This window comes from Oncorhynchus tshawytscha, linkage group LG20 (genome assembly GCF_018296145.1).
Source record: "Oncorhynchus tshawytscha isolate Ot180627B linkage group LG20, Otsh_v2.0, whole genome shotgun sequence".
Lineage (NCBI taxonomy): Eukaryota > Metazoa > Chordata > Actinopteri > Salmoniformes > Salmonidae > Oncorhynchus > Oncorhynchus tshawytscha.
This window is the reverse complement of record NC_056448.1, coordinates 52168656-52194479: the sequence shown is the minus strand read 5'-3', so window position 1 is coordinate 52194479 and position 25824 is coordinate 52168656. Positions and strand designations below refer to the sequence as shown.

The window sequence follows — 25824 nt, the reverse complement described above, 5'->3', positions numbered from 1 at the left end:
GAGCGTATCGGACGATATAGGCTGAAAATGCCAACATTGGCCCGATGTCTAGTTTAACTTCTTGGATATAGGGGGGGCTCTTTTAAATTATGTATAAAAAAAACGTGCCCGTTTTAAGCGCAATATTTTGTCACGAAAAGATGCTCGACTATGCATATAATTGGCAGCTTTGGAAAGAAAACACTAAGGTTTCCAAAACTGCAAATATATTATCTGTGAGTGCCACAGAACTCATGCTACAGGCGAAACCAAGATGAAACTTCAACCAGGAAATTGGCAGAATTTTTGAAGCTCTGTTTCCCATTGTCTCCTTCTATGGCTGTGAATGGGCCGACAATGAGCCTGCCCTTTCTATCGTTTCTCCAAGGTGTCTGCAGCATTGTGACGTATTTGTAGGCATATCATTGGAAGATTGGCCATAAGAGACTACATTTACCAGGGGTCCGCCCGGTGTCCTTTGTCTAAATTGGCGCGTAATCTACAAGCTGCACGCAGTCATCCAGTGATTGAGAGGAGAGAGCAGGCTTTCAACGAACGATATATCATGAAGAGATATGTGAAAAACACCTTGAGGATTGATTCTAAACAACGTTTACCATGATTCAGTCGATATTATGGAGTTAATTTGGAAAAAAGTTTGGCGTTTTGAAGACTGAATTTTCTGTTTTTTTTGGTAGCCAAACGTGACGCACCAAACGGAGCAATTTCTCCTAAACAAATAATCTTTCAGAAAAAACTGAGCATTTGCTATCTAACTGAGAGTCTCCTCAGTGAAAACATCTGAAGTTCTTCAAAGGTAATGATTTTATTTGAATGATTTTCTGGTTTTTGTGAAAATGTTGTCTGCTGATGCTAACGCTAAATGCTACGATAGCCGCACTAGCTGTTACACAAATGCTTATTTTGCAATGGTTGAGAAGCATATTTTAAAAATCTGAGATGACAGTGTTGTTAACAAAAGGCTAAGCTTGAGAGCTAGCATATTAATTTCATTTCATTTGCGATTTTCATGAATAGTTAACGTTGCATTATGGTAATGAGCTTGAGGCTGTATTCACGATCCCGGATCCGGGATGGCTCGACGCAAGAAGTTAATGGCGATGTGCAAAACTGATGTCAGAGCTGACGTGCACACCTACGCGACGTAGGTAGATGACCTACGCGACATAGGTAGATGACCTACGCGACATAGGTAGATGACCTACGCGACATAGGTAGATGACCTACGCGACATAGGTGATGACCTACGATGACCTACGCGACATAGGTAGATGACCTACGCGACATAGGTAGATGACCTACGCGACATAGGTAGATGACCTACGCGACATAGGTAGATGACCTACGCGACATAGGTAGATGACCTACGCGACATAGGTAGATGACCTACGCGACATAGGTAGATGACCTACGCGACATAGGTAGATGACCTACGCGACATAGGTAGATGACCTACGACATAGGTAGATGACCTACGCGACATAGGTAGATGACCTACGCGACATAGGTAGATGACCTACGCGACATAGGTAGATGACCTACGCGACATAGGTAGATGACCTACGCGACATAGGTAGATGACCTACGGTAGATGACCTACGACATAGGTAGATGACCTACGCGACATAGGTAGATGACCTACGCGACATAGGTAGATGACCTACGCGACATAGGTAGATGACCTACGCGACATAGGTAGATGACCTACGCGACATAGGTAGATGACCTACGCGACATAGGTAGATGACCTACGCGACATAGGTAGATGACCTACGCGACATAGGTAGATGACCTACGCGACATAGGTAGATGACCTACATAACATAGGTAGATGACCTACATAACATAGGTAGATGACCTACATAACATAGGTAGATGACCTACATAACATAGGTAGATGACCTACATAACGTAGGTAGATGACCTACATAACGTAGGTAGATGACCTACATAACATAGGTAGATGACATACATACTTATATAACGTAAGTAAATGACGTAATGATGCCATGAAAAATACACCGCTACTCAGAACAAAAGCAGAAAAACACTAAGCGCACACTTCCAACAACTACACACTTCCAACAACTACACACTTCCAACAACTACACACTTCCAACAACTACACACTTCCAACAACTACACACTTCCAACAACTAAACAAGTCGAGCACTCATTTGAAAGAGTAAGAACATTTCAGCGAGACAATTAACGCCAAGACAATGGATTGCATTGCCCGTGACAATCAACCGTCCTCTGTCGTGGATGATATTGGCTTTCGCCGACTGGTCGAGCCCCGGGTACACACTATTTTTCAGATTTTGCCCTACCAGAGTTACACAGTACTTTTGGAATGTACATCCACGAGCTACTTGCTATTAGCGTCACTGCTATTAGCGTCACAACTGACATTTGGAGAAGTGATGTCAGCCCCATGAGCAGGCCGAGTCTGACAGCACAGTGATCGTTGAGGATTTCGTACTGAGGAAAGCCGTATTGTTCAAGAATGTGCTGGTTCTCATACCGCTGCTGCCATTTCAATGGCATTTCTTTAACAGGCATTCTCTCTGAGCCTCTTTACTGTGTCGCCACCATGCTCGATGCTAGGTACAAGGACCGCTAATTCATTAACAGGCATTCTCTCTGAGCCTCTTTACTGTGTCACCACCATGTTCGATGCTAGGTACAAGGACCGGTACCTCGATGCAGACAAGAAACAGGGTTTACGTGAAATGTTACAGACAGAGCTGGACAAGATGGAAACAGACACAGTGACAGTGCAGAGGGAGAGAGGCCATGGACAGACATGGCTGGACAAGATGGAAACGGACACAGTGACAGTGGGCACCGAGGAAGAGAGGCCACGGATAGACAGAGCTGAAACTTCACTGCTTGACATGTATGAGGAAATCCTGACCAAATGAACAACAAAACAGCAAGTAAGTGAAAGAAATAGGTTTTGATTATGTTTTACTGGTAATGGGGACATACGTAAATGCCAACAAAATACATTTTTTGGTCAGTGTGGTATGGCGTGTGTGTGTAACCTTAATTTAACTAGGTAATTCAGTTAAGAACAAATTCCTATTTACAATGACGGCTTAGCCCGGCCAAACCCGGACAATGCTGGGCCAATTGTGCTCCGCTCTATGGGACTCCCAAATACAGCCGGATGTGATACAGCCTGGATTCAAACCAGGGACTGTAGTGATGCCTCTTGCACTGAGATGCAGTGCCTTAGAGCACTGCGTCCATGTGTGTGTGTTAACTATTTAACTACTAGAATGCTTAAAAGGCCTCAAAAATTGTAAATATCGGTTATCGGTATCGGGTTTTTTTGGGCATGGAAAATATGGGATATCGGTATTGGCCAAAAATGTCATATCGGTGTATCCCTACCCCACAAGACATGCCACCAAAGGTCTCTTCACAATCCCCAAGTCAAGAACAAACTCTGGGAGGCGCACAGTACCACATGCCTACATAGAACTCTATTCCACATCAGGTAACTGATGCAAGCAGTAGAATCAGATTTTTTTTAAACTTAAAAATACACCTTATGGAACATCAGGGACTGTGAAGAGAGACAGGAACAGACACGCGTGCATTGTATTATTGGTGGTATTATACATGTTGTATTGTAGATATGTAGTGGTGTAATAATGCTATATACTGTACTGTTATACTTTTTGTTGTGTGTGTGATGCAAGTACCTTAATTGTTTGGACCCCAGGAAGAGTAGCTGCTGCCTTGGCAGGAACTAATGGGGATCCATAATAAATACAACAACTCTATCTTTAGCGTGTTGTGTTCCTCAAGGCAGCTGCCTAGGACCAATCCTCTATTCTCTTTATCTTATGGTGTTCCTCAAGGCAGTTGCCTAGGACCACTCCTCTACTCCATCTTTACTAATGGTTACCCTCAGTAATGAATGAAGCAAGAGTGGTTAAGTATGCTGATGACTCTACAATGTATAGTGCTGCATCAACATTTAATGAACTAACAGATGTAGTACTGAGCAGATAACTAAGAACAGTGTCTGAGTGGGTTAATTTGAACACATTGGTGTTGGAATATTTTTCTAAAACAAAATGTATTGTATTTGGTCCAAGATATATGCTTACTGGTGGCCATCAATTAAACTTTTCGAAGGATGGGTTGGCTGTAAAACAAGTTAAAAAGACCAAACTACTGAAAGTCACATCCAATGCAGCTCTATTCTGGTCTGAACATATAGATAACGTTGTAATTCAAATTGCTAAGGACATTGCCATAACAAGAAAATGTTCTGACTATCTAACATCCAGCACTCTGCATCAGGTGATTCAAACTCTGGTTCTGTCACACCTAGAGTAGTGTCCAGTCATATGATCATCTGCAGCAAAACAAATACCTAAAAAAGCTCCAACTCTCAAAACATGGCTGCCAGACTAGCTCTTCCTCGCTCTATATGAATAAACATCAACCCAATGAATCTTAATCGCTCATGGCTTCCCCTAGAACTTCAACTCAATGCATCTGAATTGCTCATGGTTTCCTGATGAAAGCAAATTAGTGTCCAGTCTTGATTTTTTTTTTTTAAGAATGTAAAAAAAAAAATGTATATATATATATATTTCAGACCAATTAATGTCTACTAGCAATAAACATAACCACCAAACCAGACAGGCAAGTTCAGGTAATCTGACACCCCTCAGACCAAGGACAAATCTCCAATAATATTACAGAGCCATCACTAAATTGAATGCTTTACAAAAATCAGGTAAAAAGTAAATTCACCTTCAAGAAAACAACAAAATAACATCTAACGCTATCGATCATATGTCTGGACAGATACTAAACCACATAAAATGTTAAGTGTATTACATGCAAGGTATTTTCTCTGTAACATCTACTTGTTCAATGTTTGTAATGTCTTAATGTCTTAATGTAAAATGTAATTGTTTGTAATGTATATTTTGTTCTATGTTGGACCCCAAGAAGAATAGCTGATGTTATGGAAACAGCTTTTGGGATAAAAAAAAATAACTGACCAACTTTGTTGGATCCACAGCTTTGCAGAACTAGGCAGACTGCAGAAGTGTAGACATGGAAAGACAGAATGAAGCGGATGAGTGGTTCAAGACGGATGAGTGGTTCAAGACGGGAGGACATGGTTCAAGACGGGAGGACATGGTCCAAGACGTGAGGACATGGTCCATGGTCCAAGACGTGAGGACATGGTCCATGGTCCAAGACGTGAGGACATGGTCCATGGTCCAAGACGTGAGGACATGGTCCATGGTCCAAGACGTGAGGACATGGTCCATGGTCCAAGACGTGAGGACATGGTCCATGGTCCAAGACGTGAGGACATGGTCCATGGTCCAAGACGTGAGGACATGGTCCATGGTCCAAGACGTGAGGACATGGTCCATGGTCCAAGACGTGAGGACATGGTCCATGGTCCAAGACGTGAGGACATGGTCCATGGTCCAAGACGTGAGGACATGGTCCATGGTCCAAGACGTGAGGACATGGTCCATGGTCCAAGACGTGAGGACATGGTCCATGGTCCAAGACGTGAGGACATGGTCCATGGTCCAAGACGTGAGGACATGGTCCATGGTTCAAGACGTGAGGACATGGTCCATGGTTCAAGACGTGAGGACATGGTCCATGGTTCAAGACGTGAGGACATGGTCCATGGTTCAAGACGTGAGGACATGGTCCATGGTTCAAGACGTGAGGACATGGTCCATGGTTCAAGACGTGAGGACATGGTCCATGGTTCAAGACGTGAGGAAATGGTCCATGGTTCAAGACGTGAGGACATGGTCCATGGTTCAAGACGTGAGGACATGGTCCATGGTTCAAGACGGGAGGGCTTGGCCCATGGTTCAAGACGGGAGGGCTTGGCCCATGGTTCAAGACGGGAGGGCTTGGCCCATGGTTTAAGGCAGGCAGGCCAGAGATGGGAGGGCTTGGCCCATGGTTTAAGGCAGGCAGGCCAGAGATGGGAGGGCTTGGCTAGTGTCTGTGCCCCAAATGGCACCCTATTCCTACATAGAGCACTACCCTTGACCAGAGCCCTACGACCATTATGTAGGGAGCCCCTATGGGGCCCTGGTGCCACTTGTGACGCAGCCAGTCGTTTGTTCTGAATTCACAGGGCAGAAACACACAACTCATTGTGTCAAAGGCCGTGTGTCTGAATCTAGAACAGTATTATTGTCTTTCTCTCTCCTTCTCTCCATCTGTGTGTGCGTGTGAAAGAGTGATATAACAGTGAATTAGACAGGGTTATTCAGTAATCTGAAACTTTACATTTGGTGTCATTACAGAGATTCGTTAACAAGGACAATAAATCAGATTCAGGTTACAGTCCTAGGTTGTGAGTGAGTGTTAGTGTGAGTGAGTGAATGAGTGAGTGTTAGTGTGAGTGAGTGAGTGAGAGTTAGTGTGAGTGAGTGAGTGAGAGTTAGTGTGAGTGAGTGAATGAGTGAGTGTTAGTGTGAGTGAGTGAATGAGTGTTAGTGTCTGTGTCAGCCAGCCCAGGTCCCATAGCTCAATCTCTGTCATCCTTAGGAGCTGCTGGGAAACACACCTGGTACTAATAAAACTCTTGTTTGTTTCACACCTGAGTGGCTCTTCATCACAGTGACACTGGTCTTCCTTAGCCAATAAGAAGTGACAGGTGAATGTGGATGTTCCTGAGTATTATATCTTCGCCCCTTTGTATTACACTTCAGAGCCCTGGTCAAACGTAGTGCACTATTCCTAGAACAGGTTATCATGTGAGGTGTGTTTTTGGGCAGATGGGTTGGTGCTAGTTGGGGATCCTGCTCTTTTCTCTGATAGATGTTCCCAGGAGAAATCAGGACATATTTTAAGCAGAAAGCTGTAATCTGCCCTCATCTGCTTTCCAGATGTGTTACTTGGAAATATGTTAAGTTTCCCTCCAACTATTAAACTAAACTCACTTCAGCTGAAGAGAGAGAAAACTTCAAAATCCACCCACCGTGCTTCCTCAGAAATATACACATCATTAGTAAATGGTAGGCAGCTGAAGCAAACAATAGCATTGAGAAGTGATATATTGTGATACTGAGAACCTCACAACTCATTCTACAAAATACAATAGATATCACTATTGTACCTGGTGGTCAATTTATCTAACTTAGAGCTCTGTCATTTTAGAAAACAAATTGTAGTGTTGGTTGATTGCGACAAATCTGACAGAACAAAAAAAAAAAAAAATTGGATGTGCTTGACTTTAAATTCTCTTCAGTCCGGTGAGAAAGGGACTGAGATAATGCTGAAACTGAAATGGTAAGTCTGACAAACCACTGGCCTCCTCCACCGTACTGGGGTTCATGGCTTGGCTTTTGCTATGACCTGTACTACTGTAAAGACTGGTTCTGGTGCAGCAGGGCTGCTATGGTGTCAGGCACTGCAGTAGTCCCGGACAATCAGGTGTATTGTTCAACTCCCCAACCCTGACACATTAACCACTGAGCAGGAAGCTTAAGAGTCCATCTCTCTTTGCTAGGACCTAACTAAAACACTAAGTAAACGCAACATGCAACAACTTCAACGGTTTTACTGAGTTACAGTTCATATAAGGAACTCAGTCAATTGAAATAAATAAATTAGGCCCTAATCTATGGATTTCACATGACTGGGAATACAGATATGCATCGGTTGGTCACAGTTACCTTAAAGAAAAGGTAGGGGGCGTAACTCAGAAAACCAGTCAGTATCTGGTGTGACCACCATTTGCCTCATGTAGCACGACACATCTCCTTCATATAGAGTTGATCAGATTGTGGCCTGTGGAATGTTGTCCCACAGTGTGAAATTACTGGATATTGGCGGGAACTAGAAAAAGCTGTCATTCACGTCGATCCAGAGCATCCCAAACATGCTCAATGGGTGACATGTCTGGTGAGTATGCAGGCCATGGAAGAACTGGGACATTTTCAGCTTCCAGGAATTGCGTACAGATCTTTGCGACATGGGGCCGTGCATTATCATGCTGAAACATTTTTACCTTTATTTAACTAGGCAAGTCAGTTAAGAACAAATTCTTATTTTCAATGAGGGCCTAGGAACAGTGGGTTAACTCCCTGTTCAGGGGCAGAATGACAGATTTGTACCTTGTCAGCTCGGGGGTTTGAACTTGCAACCTTCCGGTTACTAGTCCAACGCTCTAACCACTAGGGTACCCTGCCGAAGTGATGGCAGCGGATAAATGGAACGAGAATGGGCCTCAGGATCTCTTCATGGTATCTCTGTGCATTCAAATTGCCATCGATAAACTGCAAGTGTGTTTGTTGTCCGTAGCTCTTGTTTATTAAACGTTTTTTATTTAACCTTTATTTAACTAGGCAAGTCCGTTAAGAACAAATTATTATGCCTACCCATACCATAGTTTAAATTTAGAATGGCCCATTATCAAAATTGGCAGGAACAGGGGCAGGGGGAAATGCATGTGGTCTGTATATATAGTGGAATGGAGAACCCCTTGTTTCCCTCATGCTGGGTAGGCCACTCTGGTTATTTTGTTGTGCAACAGGTGATATTCCACCTAAACTCTGGATGCCATGGGCTCTCCTACCCTGTTCATGCAGCTACCCAGTACTCTGGATGCCATGGGCTCTCCAACCCTGTTCATGCAGCTACCCAGTACTCTGGATGCCATGGGCTCTCCAACCCTGTTCATGCAGCTACCCAGTACTCTGTATACCATGGGCTCTCCAACCCTGTTCATGCAGCTACCCAGTACTCTGGATGCCATGGTCTCACCAACCCTGTTCATGGAGCTACCCAGTGATTAATGTGGGAAACCAAGTGAAATCTGTTCGGGAACATCAATAGTAACATGTTTTCACAAGGACACATATTTCATTAAACTGTTGACAGCCCTTCTCTGTGTTCTGGAGAAAGGAATGAAGAAGAGGGGAGGAAATTAGAGGTCGACCGACTATGATTTTTCAACGCCGATACCGTAACCGATTATTGGAGGACCAAAAAAAGCTGATACTGATTAAAATCGGCCGATTTTCATAAATATATATTTGTAATAATGACAATTAAAACAATATTGAACAAACAATTGACTCTTATTTTAACTTAATATAATACATCAATAAAATCAATTTAGCCTCAAATAAATAATGAAACATGTTCAATTTGGTTTAAATAATGCAAAAGCAAAGTGTTGGCGAACAAAGTAAAAGTGCAATATGTGCTAAGTAAGAAAGCTAACGTTTCAGTTCCTTGCTCAGAACATGAGAACATATGAAAACTGGTGGTTCCTTTTAACATGAGACTTCAATATTCCCAGGTAAGAAATTTTAGGTTGTATTATTATTATAGGACGTTGCTCTCTATACCATTTGTATTTCATATACCTTTGACTATTGGATGTTCTATTAGGTACTTTAGTATTGCCATCCTCATCTCAGGAGTTGATAGGCTTGAAGTCATAAACAGCGCAATGCTTGAAGCATTGCAAAGAGCTGCTGGCAAACGCAGTAAAGTGCTGTTTGAATGAATGCTTACGAGCCTGCTGGTGCCTACCACCGCTCAGTCAGACTGCTCTATCAAATCATAGACTTAATTATAATAACACACAGAAATAAGAGCCTTAGGTCATTAATATGGTCAAATCCGTAAACTATCATTTAGAAAACAAAACGTTTATTCTTTCAGTTAAATACGGAACCGTTCCGTATTTTATCTAAGGGGTGGCATCAATAAGTCTAAATATTCCTGTTACATTGCGCAACCTCCAATGTTATGTCATAATTACATAAAATTCTGGCAAATTAGTTCGCAATGAGCCAGGCGGCCCAAATTGTTGCATATACCGTGACTCTGCGTGCAATGAACGCAAGAGAAGTGACACAATTTCCCCTGGTTAATATTGCCTGCTAACATGATTTTCTTTTAACTAAATATGCAGGTTTAAAAACATATACTTCTGTGTATTGATTTTAAGAAAGGCATTAATGTTTATTGTTAGGTACATTCGTGCAACGATTGTGCTTTTTTCGCAAATGCGCTTTTGTTAAATCATCCCCCGTTTGGCGACGTTGGCTGTCTTTGTTAGGAAGAAATAGTCTTCACACAGTTCGCAAAGAGTTAGGCGGCCCAAACTGCTGCATATACCCTGACTCTGTTAGACAGAACGCAAGATAAGTGACAATTTCCCTAGTTAAAAGAAATTCATGTTAGCAGGCAATATTACATGTGCTTCTACACCTGCATTGCTTGCTGTTTGGGGTTTTAGGCTGGGTTTCTGTACAGCACTTTGATATATCAGCTGATGTAAGAAGGGCTACATAAATACATTTGAATCTAAACTAAATATGCAGGTTTCAAAATATATACTTGTGTATTTATTATAAGAAAGGCATTGATGTTTATGGTTAGGTACATACGTTATTTTTTCGCTAATGCGATTGCTAAATCACCAATTTGGCAAAGTAGGCTGTGAATCATTGATAAATTAACAGGCACCACATCGATTATATGCAACGCAGGACAAGCTAGATAAACTAGTAATATCATCAACCATGTGTAGTTAACTAGTGATTATGTTAAGATTGATTGTTTTTTATAAGATACATTTAATGCTAGCTAGCACCTTACCTTGGCTCCTTGCTGCACTCGCATAACAGGTAGTCAGCCTGCCACGCAGTCTCCTCGTGGAGTGCAATGTAATCGGCCATGATCGGTGTCCAAAAATGCTGATTACCGATTGTTATGAAAACTTGAAATCGTCCCTAATTAATCGGCCATTCCGATTAATCGGCCGACCTCTAGAGGAGATGGAAACGCATGGTGGAGAAAGGAATGAAGAAGAGGAGATGGAAACGCATGGTGGAGAGATTCTGGAGAAAGGAATGAAGAAGAGGGGAGGAGGAGATGGAAACACATGGTGGAGAGATGTTCTGGAGGAAGGCACTGAAGAAGAGGAGGAGATGGAAACACATGGTGGAGAGATGTTCTGGAGAAAGGAATGAAGAAGAGGAGGAGATGGAAACACATGGTGGAGAGATGTTCTGGAGAAAGGAATGAAGAAGAGGAGGAGATGGAAACACATGGTGGAGAGATGTTCTGGAGAAAGGAATGAAGAAGAGGAGGAGATGGAAACACATGGTGGAGAGATGTTTTGGAGAAAGGAATGAAGAAGAGGGGAGGAGGATGGAAACACATGGTGGAGAGATGTTCTGGAGAAAGGAATAAAGAAGAGGAGATGGAAACACATGGTGGAGAGATGTTCTGGAGAAAGGAATAAAGAAGAGGGCAGGAGGAGATGGAAACACATGGTGGAGAGATGTTCTGGAGAAAGGAATAAAGAAGAGGAGATGGAAACATGGTGGAGAGATGTTCTGGAGAAAGGAATAAAGAAGAGGAGGAGATGGAAACACATGGTGGAGAGATGTTCTGGAGAAAGGAATGAAGAAGAGGGCAGGAGGAGATGAAAACACATGGTGGAGAGATGTTCTGGAGAAAGGAATGAAGAAGAGGGCAGGAGGAGATGGAAACACATGGTGGAGAGATGTTCTGGAGAAAGGAATAAAGAAGAGGGGGAGATGGAAACACATGGTGGAGAGATTCTGGAGCTAGAGGTAAATGTGTCACCCAATTAATTATGAAAATATAAAACAACGCCCTCTCACTAGGTTATACAAAATAAAATACAAATGCAATATAAATTGTAAGCTAAATCTGAATTTGTTTAATTTAGGCTAGACCAATTATGTAATAAAGATATTTTAAATCAGTATTTTTGTTGTTGTTCATGCTTATCTGCCACGTGTGATATGCAGTAGGCTATGTATTGTATAAAGGCACAATCACTATTTTAATTCATTTTTGGAGGGGGGGGTTGGGCTCATTTATAGGCTTATACATAAGCCCTAATTATGGGTGTTTTGAATGGATCATCACCTTAGAAAGCGCTGTCCATTTCTTTGTGCTAGGCTTTGAAACAACATCCACAACGACCATGTTTTACAAATCAACCCGCTGTTGCCCTTCTTCCTTCAAATTGATCAATCACAGCGAGGTGAGTTTTAAAAGCACAATACTGTTTTGATAATAAGTGTTTGTGATTTTCAATTTCATTGATTTCCAGATTAGGTTAGAGGGCCAACAAACCCCTGAGTACCAGGCCATTAGGATTTGATGGAGGGACAATACAGCCCTGAGTACCAGGCCATAGAGCCCTGAGTACCAGGCCATTAGGACCTGATGGAGGGACAATAGAGCCCTGAGTACCAGGCAATAGAGCCCTGAGTACCAGGCCATTAGGACCTGATGGAGGAACAATAGAGGGGATTACCTGGGCTCAACAGTCAAGTGGAATTTTACTGTGGTCGTGACTGACGACTTCCAGTGTGGCGGTAATACGGTCATGACAACATCCCTAATCCTTACTCCAGGTTCTTGACCTCAGTTTTACAGGGATACTGTGTTATGTTATTATGGGATGTCAAGGGTAAGGTCTTACCCAGTACAATCCTGACAGTCTTCAGCAGGCTCATCATGATATCTCTGTTCCTACGTGGTCCTACGCAGTACTAGTATCTAACATATAGTTTCTGTTGTGAAGGTAGTGGAGGTTCTTACCCAATACGATGACGACAGTCTTCAGCAGACTCATCATGGTGTCTCTGTTCCTGCGTGGCCCAGAGCTGTGTCTGCTCATCCTCATGGTCCTCTGTCTCACGTACATAAAGATGTGAGCGTACAGCACCACCATGACCAGGAAGGTGACCAGGTTGAATACGGCCCAGAACACCAGGTAGGAGTTACAGTACAGCGGAGCCATGCTAGAACACGTGCCGATGTCACAGATACAGTTCCACCCTACCGACGGGATGGCTCCCATGACGATAGACAAGGTCCAGATGACTACAATCACCACCACCACACGCCGGTTGGACATGCGCGTGTGTAGCTGCATGCGGAAAACGGTGATGTGGCGCTCGATGGCGATGGCAAGGAGGTTACACACGGACGCCGTGAGGGACGTGTCGATGAGACCCTGTCGGAGCAGCCACGTGGAGACCGTGAGGCGCCGTGTGTTCGGGCCCGTGTTGAACATCAGGTAGAAGTACGCCAGGCCGGCAAAGAAGTCCGCGGCGGCCAGGTTGGCCATCAGGTAGTAAATAGGGAAGTGGAAGCGGCGGTTGACGTATATAGCGACCATGACCAGCAAGTTAGCCAGCATGATGAAGATACATACTGTGATACCCAGCCCCATCACCAGCTTACTGACGGTATTCCACTCTGTAGCCAGGTACTTTCCACTGTGGTTGTAGAAGAAGGCAATGGACTCATTGTAGAAGCACTGTTCCTCCTCCATCTTGAAGGCTGGCTAGGGGATCTGGAGGAGAGGAGACAGGGGTTAGAGAGAGTCACAGTGGGTCCGAGGGGTTCACAGTGGGTTGTTAGGGGTCTGGAGGAGAGGAGACAGGGGTTAGAGAGACACAGTAGGTTGTTAGGGAGACACAGTAGGTTGTTAGGGAGACACAGTAGGTTGTTAGGGAGACACAGTAGGTTGTTAGGAAGACAGGGGCTAGTAATAATCTAGGACAAATAACAACTGGAGGGGCCCTGACTTGTCACTCAGATAACATATTAGCATACCTTAAGGGAACATTTTGACATTCGCCAGTGAGAAAGTCCATATTGCAAATGGACAGTCCCTTACTAGCCGTCCGAAAACATTTGTAAAATTCCCGGACGGCGTCGGGCCGTGCGGCAGGGCCGGATCTACCGGGAAGTCATCAAACGAACTTTCTCGGACATTCGGTTTCCGTTTTATAAAATAATCCAATTTTGGTCATTTTTCCGCTGTCCCGATAAATCCCACAAGAGGGCGAATGGAATCATATTGCAAATGTACAAAACATCACGATTCACGACGTGGCCTTATCTCCTAAACGGAAAATATTTCGAAGCCGAAACTTGGTGAGCATAGGTTTGGCATAATGGGCAGTTGGCCCCGAACAAGATGGCGTCTAGGCCTCAACGGTTTTTGAGTTATGGCCATTTTTCTGGGAAAAAAGGTCCAAAATTAAAATAGAGCAATAATGTTTCTGCTTCACGTCAAAGTAAAGGAACCTATGGTGTCAATAAAAAAAGAACCAGACATGTATCTATCGTCGTTTAAGAGAAATCGTACAATGTCAAATTGGTGATGTTCAAAAATATATATATATATTTTTTTTAAACAGTTACAGATCCAGTTGCAGGGTGTTCATACGAATCTTTTTAAAGTGTGCTGCAGAGCTCTGCGAGATTTCTGTGATTTTCTGAAATAACACACACTCACTAAACCCTCCGTAAATAACTAAGTTCTTAACGTAAAGACTTAAAACTCAGGATTCTGTAAAGGCATACCCCAATCAGGATATGAGTTTACTTATAGCTTCCTGTGCCAACCGGAAGTGCCTTAAAAGGTGTCATAGTGGTTGTTTTGAAGGGTTAAAATGGTCAGACCTTTTCAAAGCTTCATATGTGTGATTAGGCAACCCCCATGAACTGTAAATCAGTCATGACTCCCATAAAATTTCAAAGAAAAACTAAAATCACACACACACAGCTTGGCAGGAGGGACCCATTGGGGTGCGTAGAGACAGACGTGCAATGCAATAGTTAGTGCATGCAATAGTTAGCTTTGTTCGAGCTAAAAAAGAACCGTCAGACCTAGAGTTCTGAAACTTTAGAAACCGGTTCTAGACCTCAGGTCGATAGTGCGTGGTGAGTTAGGTGGCTCTAGAAGGTTCTCGGACCGAGAAACAGCCTCGTACATTTGCAATGACTTCAATTCATTTTGATCATTACGAAAATGACAACATTTAGAAAAGTCTCAGAGACGCAAGACTAGGCGCATTGAAACCGGCTCGGCCCATAGAGATGGACCCCAATGTTTCTGTCCAATAGCTCATTCAAGGACCCCGTAGCAAGGCATGGAAAAAAGTGGATTTTCAGCACCAATTAGGGTCTTGCTCGGGCACCGAATGACCTATCGAGCCGAAACTCGATATTTGGGGTCGCCTCACATAGGCCTACACATAATGTCCGAACTGGACCCGCAGCTAGAACGGAACTATGTGTTTTATGTTTTTATTATGTTTTAAACTGAAGGCGCTGTGAATTATGGGCCTGCTCTGAAATATGTGATAGTTGGCTTCTAAATGAGTTGGAAAAAGTGGGTTTGGTGTCAATTGGTATCAGTTTGGTGTCAGAATGACATCTAATTGACTGATGGACACTGACTTGCTAGTTGACTTTTGTACATTTGCAATATGTTTAAACGGAGAGGGACCATCACCAAAATGGCATTCTGAAATCAACACTAAAAATGGCATCACCATCGTCTCCAGACTGTGCAGAGTTCAACGAGATGCCCCGCTTGACCGTAGCTCGCTCTGAGTGTAGCGACCTTGAAATAAAGAAGGCCCAAAATGAAGCCTGGCCCTAAATGTCGTTTGCTTTTGGGTGACAGTGAGAGAACCGTTAGGGTGAGAAGCACAATTCGACCTCAGGTACATAACTGAGGTCCTCCCGATCCGTGCAAGCCTAACCTTGACCGTGTGGCATTAACTTTTAACAGTTAAAAGAAGGTGTTTACATCAAACAGTTTGCATTGACTTCTGTCCCCATAGGAATACATTGCCTGCACCCCTCAATTCAACCTGAAGCCTATGTGGGTTATCAATGCCGTATGAACCTGTCTTCGATGACAATCCATCAGGCCACTATGAGGTCTACCTGTGTCAATTCTAAGCTTCCTGAAGCAACCGGAAGTGATTAAATTCACCCTAAAAGTGTTTTGAAACACATAACCTGTCATTATGAAAATCACTGCATTCAACCCTGTGTAGATCAGTCAATTCTTAACTTAAAGACTTTAAACTCAGGATTCTGTAAGAGCATTCCCCAAGAAATATATGTGTTTACTTATAACTTCCTGTGCCAACCGGAAGTACCTTTAATTGGGTCACAATGTCTGTTTTGAAGGGTTAAAAAAGTCACATCTTTCCAAAAAACTTCATATGTGTGACTAGGTAACCCTCCTGAACTGTAAATCAGTAATTTCTCCCAACAGATGTCAAAGAAAAGCTCTCACACACACACACACACACACACACACACACACACACAGCAAAGATGGAGTGACAAAGTGCGGTGCTTAAAGACACAGAGAGCAGGCAATGGCATTACCATAATCTCTAGGCCGTGCCGAGTTCAACAAGATATCCCGCTTAACCGTAGCTTGCTCGGTCTGAGCGCAGCGACCATGAGAAAAGTAGGCCCAAAATGAAGCATGCCCCCCAACGTCATTTGCTTTTGGGTGACAGTGAGAGAACCGTTAGGGTGAGAAGCATAATTCAACCTCATGAACGTACCTGAGGTCCTCCCGATCCGTGCAAGCCTAACCTTGACCGTGTGGCATTAAACCTTAACAGTAAAACGTTTTTTTTTTTTTATCTCACAGATTACAATGACTTCTCTCCCCATAGGAATACATTGCCTGCACTCCTAAATTCAACCTGAAGCCTATGTGGGTTATGAATGCCGTATGAACCGGTCTTCGATGACAGTCCATCAGGCCACTATGAGGTCTACCTGTGTTGATTCTAAGCTTCCTGGACCAACCGAAAGTGGTTAAAAATCACCCTAAAAGTATATATCCATACCCAACCAGCAGTTTGTGATAAATAGTGCATTCAACCCTGTGTAAATCAGTCAGTTCTTAACGTAAACACTTACAACTCAGGATTCTGTAAAAGCATACCCCAATGAGGATATGTGTTTAATTATAGCTTCCTGTGCCAACCGGAAGTGCCATAATTGGTGTCACAGGGGCTGTTTCGAAGGGTTACAAAAGGCAGATCTTTCCAAAACTTCACATGTGTGATTAGGCAACCCCCATGTACTGTAAATCAGTCATTTTTCCCATAAAATTACAAAGAAAAACTAAATCACACACACACAGGTTGGAAGGGGATTTTCAGCACCAATTAGGGTCTTGCTCGGGCACCTAATTACCTAATCGAGCCGAAACTTGGGATTCGGGGTCGCCTCACATAGACCTACACATAATGTCAGGACTGGACCTGCAGCTAGAACGTAACTACGTGTTTTACATTTTTGTTATGGTTTGAACAGAAGGCGTTGTGAATTTTGGGCCAGCTCTGAAGTATGTGATAGTTGGCTACTAAGCGAGTTGGAAAAAGTGGGTGTTAGTTTGTATCAGTTTGGTGTCAGAATTAGATCTAATTGACTGATGGATGGTGACTTGCTGGTGACTATTGTCAATTTGCAATAGGGTTTAAACAGTGAGGTACCATCACCAAAGTGACATTCTGAAATCAACCCTAACGAGCGATGGGGAGGAACCAGAATCACTGCCCCGCCATCCCGAGTTCATCGGTCCAGTCAATTTTGCGTTTCTGCAGGATTTTTTTAGCATGCCAAATTTGTGATGGTACATGCCCATTGAAACATATTGCAAATGCATGTGCACTTACAATATGATTCAATAGTGAAAAAACAATCACCAAATGGACATGATGAAATCAACACAACGAGTGATGGAAAGGAACAACTATCACTGCCCGGCCATCCTGTGTTCATCAGGCCAGTCAATTTTGAATTTCTGCAGTATTTTGAGCATGTCAAATTTCTTATGGCATTTGGCCCCCCAAAAAGTGACTTTTGACTTCCTATGAAATCATATTGCAAATGTACAAGTAAAAAAAAAAAAAAAACGATGATAATAAAATATGACTAAAGTATGTTGATACAGTTCTTATACGTGTGTAATTGACACAAAATTCAAAAGATTTCCAGAAAGCACCTTAAGGGTGTGAGAAGTTTTCTAAAATGTTGCTATTTTTGACTTTTGACTTCCTATGAAATCATATTGCAAATGGACAAAACATATGCCTTATTATGCGCAAGTAAAAAATAATAAAAAATAATAATACAATTGGACAAAAGTATATTCATACAGTTCTTACACATGTGTAATTGACCAAAAAAAAAAAAAAAAAAAAAAAAAAAAAGAATTCGAAAGAATTTGGAAAAACAGTCCAGAAAGCACTTTAACGGAGGTGATAGGTTTGAATTTTTTTTCACTTTTTCAAAATTTTGCTTTTGGATGTTGACTTGTGTTGCATTTGCAATATGAAAAACCACGGTGGAGCGAACTCGCCACCTGTTGGATTTTCAAAGTGTTACACCTGGCATTTGCCATATGGCACTTGCAATCAACTTTGAATGAAACGACACCAAATTGAATGGTATTGGACACCATGTATATGGTTTGTCCAGTGCCAATGACTTCCCATTCATTTTTGTCCATTTCAGGGGGGTGTTCCCTTACATTGTATAAGTCATAGCAAAGGGTCCGAATACTTACATAAATAAGGTATTCATGTTTTTACTTTTAATACATTTGGGAAAGGGAAAGGGGTCTAAATACTGTCTGAATGCACTGTATATAAAACAAAGAAATTGACATTTTTGACCGCACTGGGCCTTTAAAACTGCAACATTTTCTCTATTGTAATTTCTCTCCAGCGTCAAGATGGGGGGGGAATAGAATATTTTGCTGCAAGGTGGGTAAGCAACTCTAATGTAGATTTGGCCTTGTGTTTTAGGTTATTATCCTGCTGAAAGGTGAATTCATCTCTCCGTGTCTGGTGGAAAGCAGACTGAACCAGGTTTTCCTCTGGGATTTTAATATGTGCTTAGCGCCATTCAGTTAATCTTTTATCCTGAAAAACTCCCCAGTCCTTAACGACTACAAGCATACCCATAACATGATGCAGGCAGCACTATGCTTGAAAATATGGAGTGGTACTCAGTAATGTGTTGTATTGGAATTGCCCTAAACATAACACTTTGTATGCATGACAAAAGTGAAGTGCTTTGCCACATTTTTTGCAGTATTACTTTAGTGCAGGATGCATGTTTTGAAATATTTTTTTTAACCCTGTACAGGCTTCCTTCCTTTCACTCTATCAATTAGGTCAGTATTGTGGAGTAACTGCAATGTTGTTGATCCATCCTCAGTTTTCTCCTGTCACAGCCAATAAACTCTGTAACTGTTTTAAAGTCACCATTGGCCTCATGGTGAAATCCCTGAATGGTTTCCTTCCCCTCCGGCAACTGAGTTAGGAAGGACGCCTGTATCTTTGTAGTGACTGGATATTGTATCAATTCCCCCAAAGTGTTATTAATAACTTCACCATGCTCAAAGGGATATGCAATGTCTTTTTTTTACCCATCTACCAATAGGTGACCTTCTTTGCAAGGCATTGGGAAGCCTCCCTGGTCTTTGTGGTTGATAATTGTGAGGTACAGTATGTGTGGGGTACAGAGATCAAGTAGTCATTCAAAATGTTAAACACAATTATTGCACACAGAGTCCTTGCAACTTATGTGACTTGTTAAGCAGATTTTTTACCCCTGAACTTATTTAGGCTTGCCATAACAAAGGGGTAGAATACTTATTGACTCAAGACATTTCAGCTTTTCAATTTTTATTAATTTGTAAAACTTTGACAAACATAATTCCACTTTGACATTATGGGGTATTGTATGTAGGCCAGTGGCCAAGAAACCTCAATATAATCCATTTTAAATTCAGACTGTAACAACACAATGTGGAAAAAGTCAAGGGGTGTGAATACTTTCTGAAAAGCACATTAGTCAGTCTAAAATTGATTTTTAATTCTGTCATGGAAATATATGTATTTCCTGTTAACAAGTCATTTACAGTTTCTATGCCTTTAGTATTCCATGTGGGTCAACGTATCAGTGAATTGTGAAAATCTATCCAAGGATCATTCCATAGGGTTGTGTTTGTAGGGAGCGATATTGGTTTCATTTTCCTCCATATTGTAGTTAACTATATTGTTGTTCATGTTCTCAGCTGTATCCTTTCAAAATAGACAAAATATTCTGGGGATGAGCATGTGCATCTTTAATATGTACCCGTTGTTCCTCTTTAGTGATTTAACTAGATGTTGCAAGTCCCTGGGTGGTGAGTTGATACATTTCCTAATCCGGAAGGTTAAAACCACCCACAGACTCAGGAAGACATAAAACTTTCCTATTTATTCGATGAGTTTGATTCGCCCATATAAAAAGTCTTATGACCGAGTATACTTTTTTTTAAAAGAACGTCTTCGGTATCAAGAATAAAACTAAAAACCGTTCAAGAGGTTTATTCTACCTTTAAAATTTATGGGAAGAATGTTCCATTTAATTAGATCTGCTTTCATATTGTTGAGTAAATGGAATAAAGTTATCTTTATATATTTGTCACTTATTAAAACCTCTACGGGATCAGTGTCCCTCAACCAGGACAGTTGTTGCTTAATATGAGATAATGAGACTAGAATGACATTGCAAACAACAGCCAACTTTCCAGGACATAGACATATCTTATATGGGTAGAAAGCTTACATTCTTGTTAATCTAACTGCAGTGTCCACCATACAGTAGATTTCACAGCAAAAAAAATAACATGCTATTGTTTGAGGATAGTGCAAAAAATAACAAATCACAGCAACTGGTTTGATACATTCAGTATTCTTGCTCTGATTTGTCATCCTGAGGGTCCCAGAGATAAAATGCAGCATAGTTTTGTTTGATAAAAATCTATTTTTACACTCAAATGTAGGAACTGGGTTCTACAGCTTGAACCCCTGCCGTCTCTGGCTCCACACCCACCCCACCCGGTCATCTAGATGTGTGAAGGTTAGTGTCTTTTCTGTAGGGAAGCTAATGATCCATCGTGTATGACATTCCTGGGAATGTGTAAACTAAACTAAAATGTATCAAAATAGCATGTTTGTATGTTTTCTATAGTTAGTCTCTATGTAGTTGAGAATGTATAAATTGACCAATTCAGCACATTTGTGCAAAATTGATGCAAAATATTGTGTAGTGATGTAATTCTTCACTGGATCAGTCTGAAACTTTGCACACACACTGCTGCCATCTTGTGGACAACATCTACATTACACCTAAAATCCAATCTCAATGTATGGTCCTTTGGATCAAAAAAAACAAATATATAAAAATGTGTTTTCTGATTTTTTACCAGATCTAATGTGTTATATTCTCCTACATTAATTTCACATTTCCACAAACCTCAGTGTTTCATTTGAAATGGTATCAGGAATATGCATATCCTTCAGGTCCTGAGCTACAGGCAGTTAGATTTGGGAATGTCATTTAAAAAATTGAAGAAAAAAAAAAGACTTTGATCTTTAAGCATTCTAAGTACTTTTGTGGTCCAATTTTTCCCATTAATTCTGTTTTTTCCACATACATTTTTTAATTCAGAGATTTTAGAATATTCTGGAAATCTGTCCTTTAGTCTGATGAGTCCAAATGTGAGATTTGTGATTCCAACCGCATTGTCTTTGAGATGCAGAGTAGGTGAATAGATGATCTCCGCATGTGTGGTTCCCACCATGAAGCAAAGAGGAGGAGGTGTGATGTTGTGTGGGTGCTTTGCTGGTGATACGATAGGTGATTTATTTAGAATTGAAGGCACACTTAACCAGCATGGCTACCACAGCATTCTGCAGCGATACGCCGTCCCATCTGGTTTGTGCTTAGTGGGACTATCATTTGTTTTTCAACAGGACAATGACCAAACACACCTCCAGGCTGTGTAAGGGCTATTTGACCAAGAAGGAGAGTCATGGAGTGCTGCATCAGATGACCTGGCCTCCACAATCACCCGACCTCAACCCAACTGAGATGTTTTGAGATCAGTTGGACCGCAGAGTGAAGGAAAAACAGCCAACAAGTGCTCAGCATATCTGGGAACTCCTTCAAGAACATTGGAAAAGTATTCTTCATTAAATTTGTTGAGAGAATGGTGACGCTGGTTGAGAGAATGCCAAGTGTGTGCAAAGCTGTCATCAAAGCAAAGGGTGGCTACTTTGAAAAATTTCAAATTTATTTTGATTTGATTAACACTTTTTTGGTTACTACATGATTCCATGTGTTACTAAATAGTTTTCACTATTATTCTACAATGTAGGAAATAGTCAAATTAAAGAAAAGAAAAACCCTTGAATGAGTAGTTGTCCAAACTTTTGACTGGTACTGTATGAATTTCAGCCACACTACCCTCTCCTCTCCAGTCATATGTAATACAGCCATATCTCCTCTCCTCTCCTCTGTAATACAGCCATACCTCCTCTCCTCTCCAGTCATATGTATTTTCCATGTATTACCTTCTGCTGGGCAGATGGAAGTACTGTGTCCCAAATGGCACTCTAGTCCCTGTGACAGTCTAAATTAGTGCACTAAATACAGAAGAGAGAGCCATTTGGGAACGCATCCATTGATTCTCATGGAATGGCTGTGTTTAATTGTATCCCCGACCAGATAAGAGTTCCTTTGTTCTGTCTCTTCTGGGAGCGACAGGATAATAGGCAGGCTGTGACCTCATCAGTACTAGACACAGGGTGCTCCAGGGTGGTCCTGTCTACAAGAGAAGACAAATGGACGTGTCCCAAATGGCCCATGTGCATCTGGTGAGAAGTAGTGCATTATATAGGGAATGGAGTGCCATTTGGGATGCACCCCGCCTGGTCTTTTTATCCCATTTATGGAGAGAGAGAGGGAGGACTGTCTGCACACAGTTAAGCATAGAAGCATTTTGTCCTCCCTTCACTTCAACACAGTCCCATCAAAAGGTTCACAGACAGGGCCGGCCCTAGCCTTTGCCACCCCCGCCCAATCTCACGACAAAACATTTTAGTCGCCCCCCTCTTTACGGTGGAAAGATAATTTAATTTCCTGCAAATCTACACATTTTGCCATAAAGAAAATGTTTTCTGGAAGTTTTCTGCAATTCCGGAGGGCAGAGAGAACTTTACAATTTTATAACATAAGATAAAAAAAAGCAATTATAATGTCCTGCAATTCTATTCATTTTGCCATGGGGTCCCACATGAAAAAAATACTGAAGTCTTAGTAAATTTATACCCGTCTGTACATTATGCCCTGAATGTATTGAAATCTGCTCCTTTATTTCTCCTTTATTTCTCTGCCCCTAACGCCCTAGACGACCAGTTTTGATAGCCTTTAGCCATACCCTCATCCTACTGTTCCTCGGGTGATGTAGAGGTTAACCCAGGCCCTGTGTGTACCCAGGCACTCTACTTTTTGTTGACTTCTGTAACTGTAAAAGCCTTGGTTTTGCGATGTTAACATCAGAAGTCTCCTCCCAAAGTCTGTTATACTCCACCAACCCTGATGTCCTAGACATGTCTGAATCCTGGCTTAGTAAGGCCACCAAAAATTCTGAGATTTCCATACCCAACTACAACATTTTCCATCAAGATAGAACTGCCAAAGGGGGAGGAGATGCAATCTACTGCAGAGATAGTTTGCAAAGTTCTGTCATACTTTCCAGGTATGTCCCCAAACAGTTCGAGCTTCTGGTTTTAAAAATGAATCTCTCCAGAAATAAGTCACTGTTGCCGTTTGTTATAGATCCCCTCGGCCCCCAGTTGTGCCCTGGACACCATTATATGTGAGTTGATCGCCCCCCATTTATCTTCAGAGTTTGTACTGTTAGGTGACCTAAACTGGGATATGCTTAACACCCCGGCCGTCCTACAATCTATGCTGGATGCCCTCAATCTCACAAAAATTATCAAGGAACCCACCAGGTACAACCCTAAATCTGTAAACATGGGCACACTCATAGATATTATCCTGACCAACTTGCCCTCTAAATACACCTCTGCAGTTTTCAATCAGGATCCCAGCGATCACTGCCTCATTGTCATCAAGCTCGAGACCCTGGGTCTCGACCCTGCCCTGTGCAACTGGGTACTGGACTTCCTGACGGGCCGCCCCCAGGTGGTGAGGGTAGGCAACAACATCTCCACCCCGCTGATCCTCAACACTGGGGCCCCACAAGGGTGCGTTCTGAGCCCTCTCCTGTACTCCCTGTTCACCCACGACTGCGTGGCCACGCACGCCTCCAACTCAATCATCAAGTTTGCGGACGACACAACAGTGGTAGGCTTGATTACCAACAACGACGAGACGGCCTACAGGGAGGAGGTGAGGGCCCTCGGAGTGTGGTGTCAGGAAAATAACCTCACACTCAACGTCAACAAAACTAAGGAGATGATTGTGGACTTCAGGAAACAGCAGAGGGAACACCCCCCTATCCACATTGATGGAACAGTAGTGGAGATGGTAGCAAGTTTTAAGTTCCTCGGCATACACATCACAGACAAACTGAATTGGTCCACTCACAGACAGCATCGTGAAGAAGGCGCAGCAGCGCCTCTTCAACCTCAGGAGGCTGAAGAAATTCGGCTTGTCACCAAAAGCACACAAACTTCTACAGATGCACAATCGAGAGCATCCTGGCGGGCTGCATCACCGCCTGGTACGGCAACTGCTCCGCCCACAACCGTAAGGCTCTCCAGAGGGTAGTGAGGTCTGCACAACGCATCACCGGGGGCAAACTACCTGCCCTCCAGGACACCTACACCACCCGATGTTACAGGAAGGCCATAAAGATCATCAAGGACAACAACCACCCGAGCCACTGCCTGTTCACCCTGCTATCATCCAGAAGGCGAGGTCAGTACAGGTGCATCAAAGCTGGGACCGAGAGACTGAAAAACAGCTTTATCTCAAGGCCATCAGACTGTTAAACAGCCACCACTAACATTGAGTGGCTGCTGCCAACACACTGACAGTGACACTGACTCAACTCGAGCCACTTTAATAATGGGAATTGATGGGAATGATGCAAAATATATCACTAGCCACTTTAAACAATGCTACCTAACATAATGTTACATACCCTACATTATTCATCTCATATGCATACGTATATACTGTACTCTATATCATCTACTGCATCCTTATGTATTACATGTATCACTAGCCACTTTAACTATGCCACTTTGTTTACATACTCATCCCATATGTATATACTGTACTCGATACCATCTACTGTATCTTGCCTATGCTGCTCTGTACCATCACTCATTCATATATCTTTATGTACATATTCTTTATCCCCCTACACTGTGTATAAGACAGTAGTTTTGGAATTGTTAGTTAGATTACTTGTTGGTTATTACTGCATTGTCGGAACTAGAAGCACAAGCATTTCGCTACACTCGCATTAACATCTGCTAACCATGTGTATGTGACAAATACAATTTGATTTGATTTGATTTGCATCCGTAATGGGTCAGCAGTCAAACGACCACCCCTCATCACTGTCAAACGTGTTATAGGGAGCTTCTGCGAGCAGGCCTTTCTAATCGATCTGGCCCAGGTATCCTGGAAGGATATTGACCTCATCCTGTCAGTAGAGGATGCCTGGTTGTTCTTCCAAAGTAATTTCCTCACCATCTTAAATAAGCATGCCCCGTTCAAAAAATGTAGAACTAAGAACAGATATAGCCCTTGGTTCACTCCAGACCGGACTGCCCTCGACCAGCACAAAAACAATCCTGTGGCGTACTGCATTAGCATCGAATAGCCCCCCAATATGCAACTTTTCAGGGAAGTAAGGAACCAATACACACAGTCAGTTTCTAAAAGCGAGCCTTTGCTTTCCTAACAGAAATCTCCAGCTCTAACGCCAAAAAGTTCTGGGACACTAAAGTCCATGGAGAATAAGAGCACCTCCTCCCAGCTGCACACTGCACTGAGGATAGGAATTACTACCACCACCGATAAATCCACGATAATCAAGAATTTCAATAAGCATCTCTACAGCTGGCCATGCTTTCC

The 25824-nt window shown here is 42.4% G+C and overlaps 1 protein-coding gene across 3 annotated transcripts in view; it reads right to left on the bottom strand.

Moving 5' to 3' along the window:
- The window catches only part of LOC112219882 (lysophosphatidic acid receptor 1), a 56903-nt gene that overhangs the window by 16555 nt on the left and 14524 nt on the right, over window positions 1-25824 (bottom strand). For 2 of the 3 annotated variants that reach the window (XM_042302804.1, XM_042302806.1), the window contains exon 2: window positions 12625-13384. In XM_042302804.1, coding sequence (XP_042158738.1) covers window positions 12625-13363 — 739 coding nt within the window. In that variant the 5' untranslated portion in view covers window positions 13364-13384. Of the gene's footprint in view, window positions 1-12624; window positions 13385-20388; window positions 20400-25824 lie in introns of those variants that run through there. The other variant, XM_042302805.1, reaches the window with a different exon arrangement.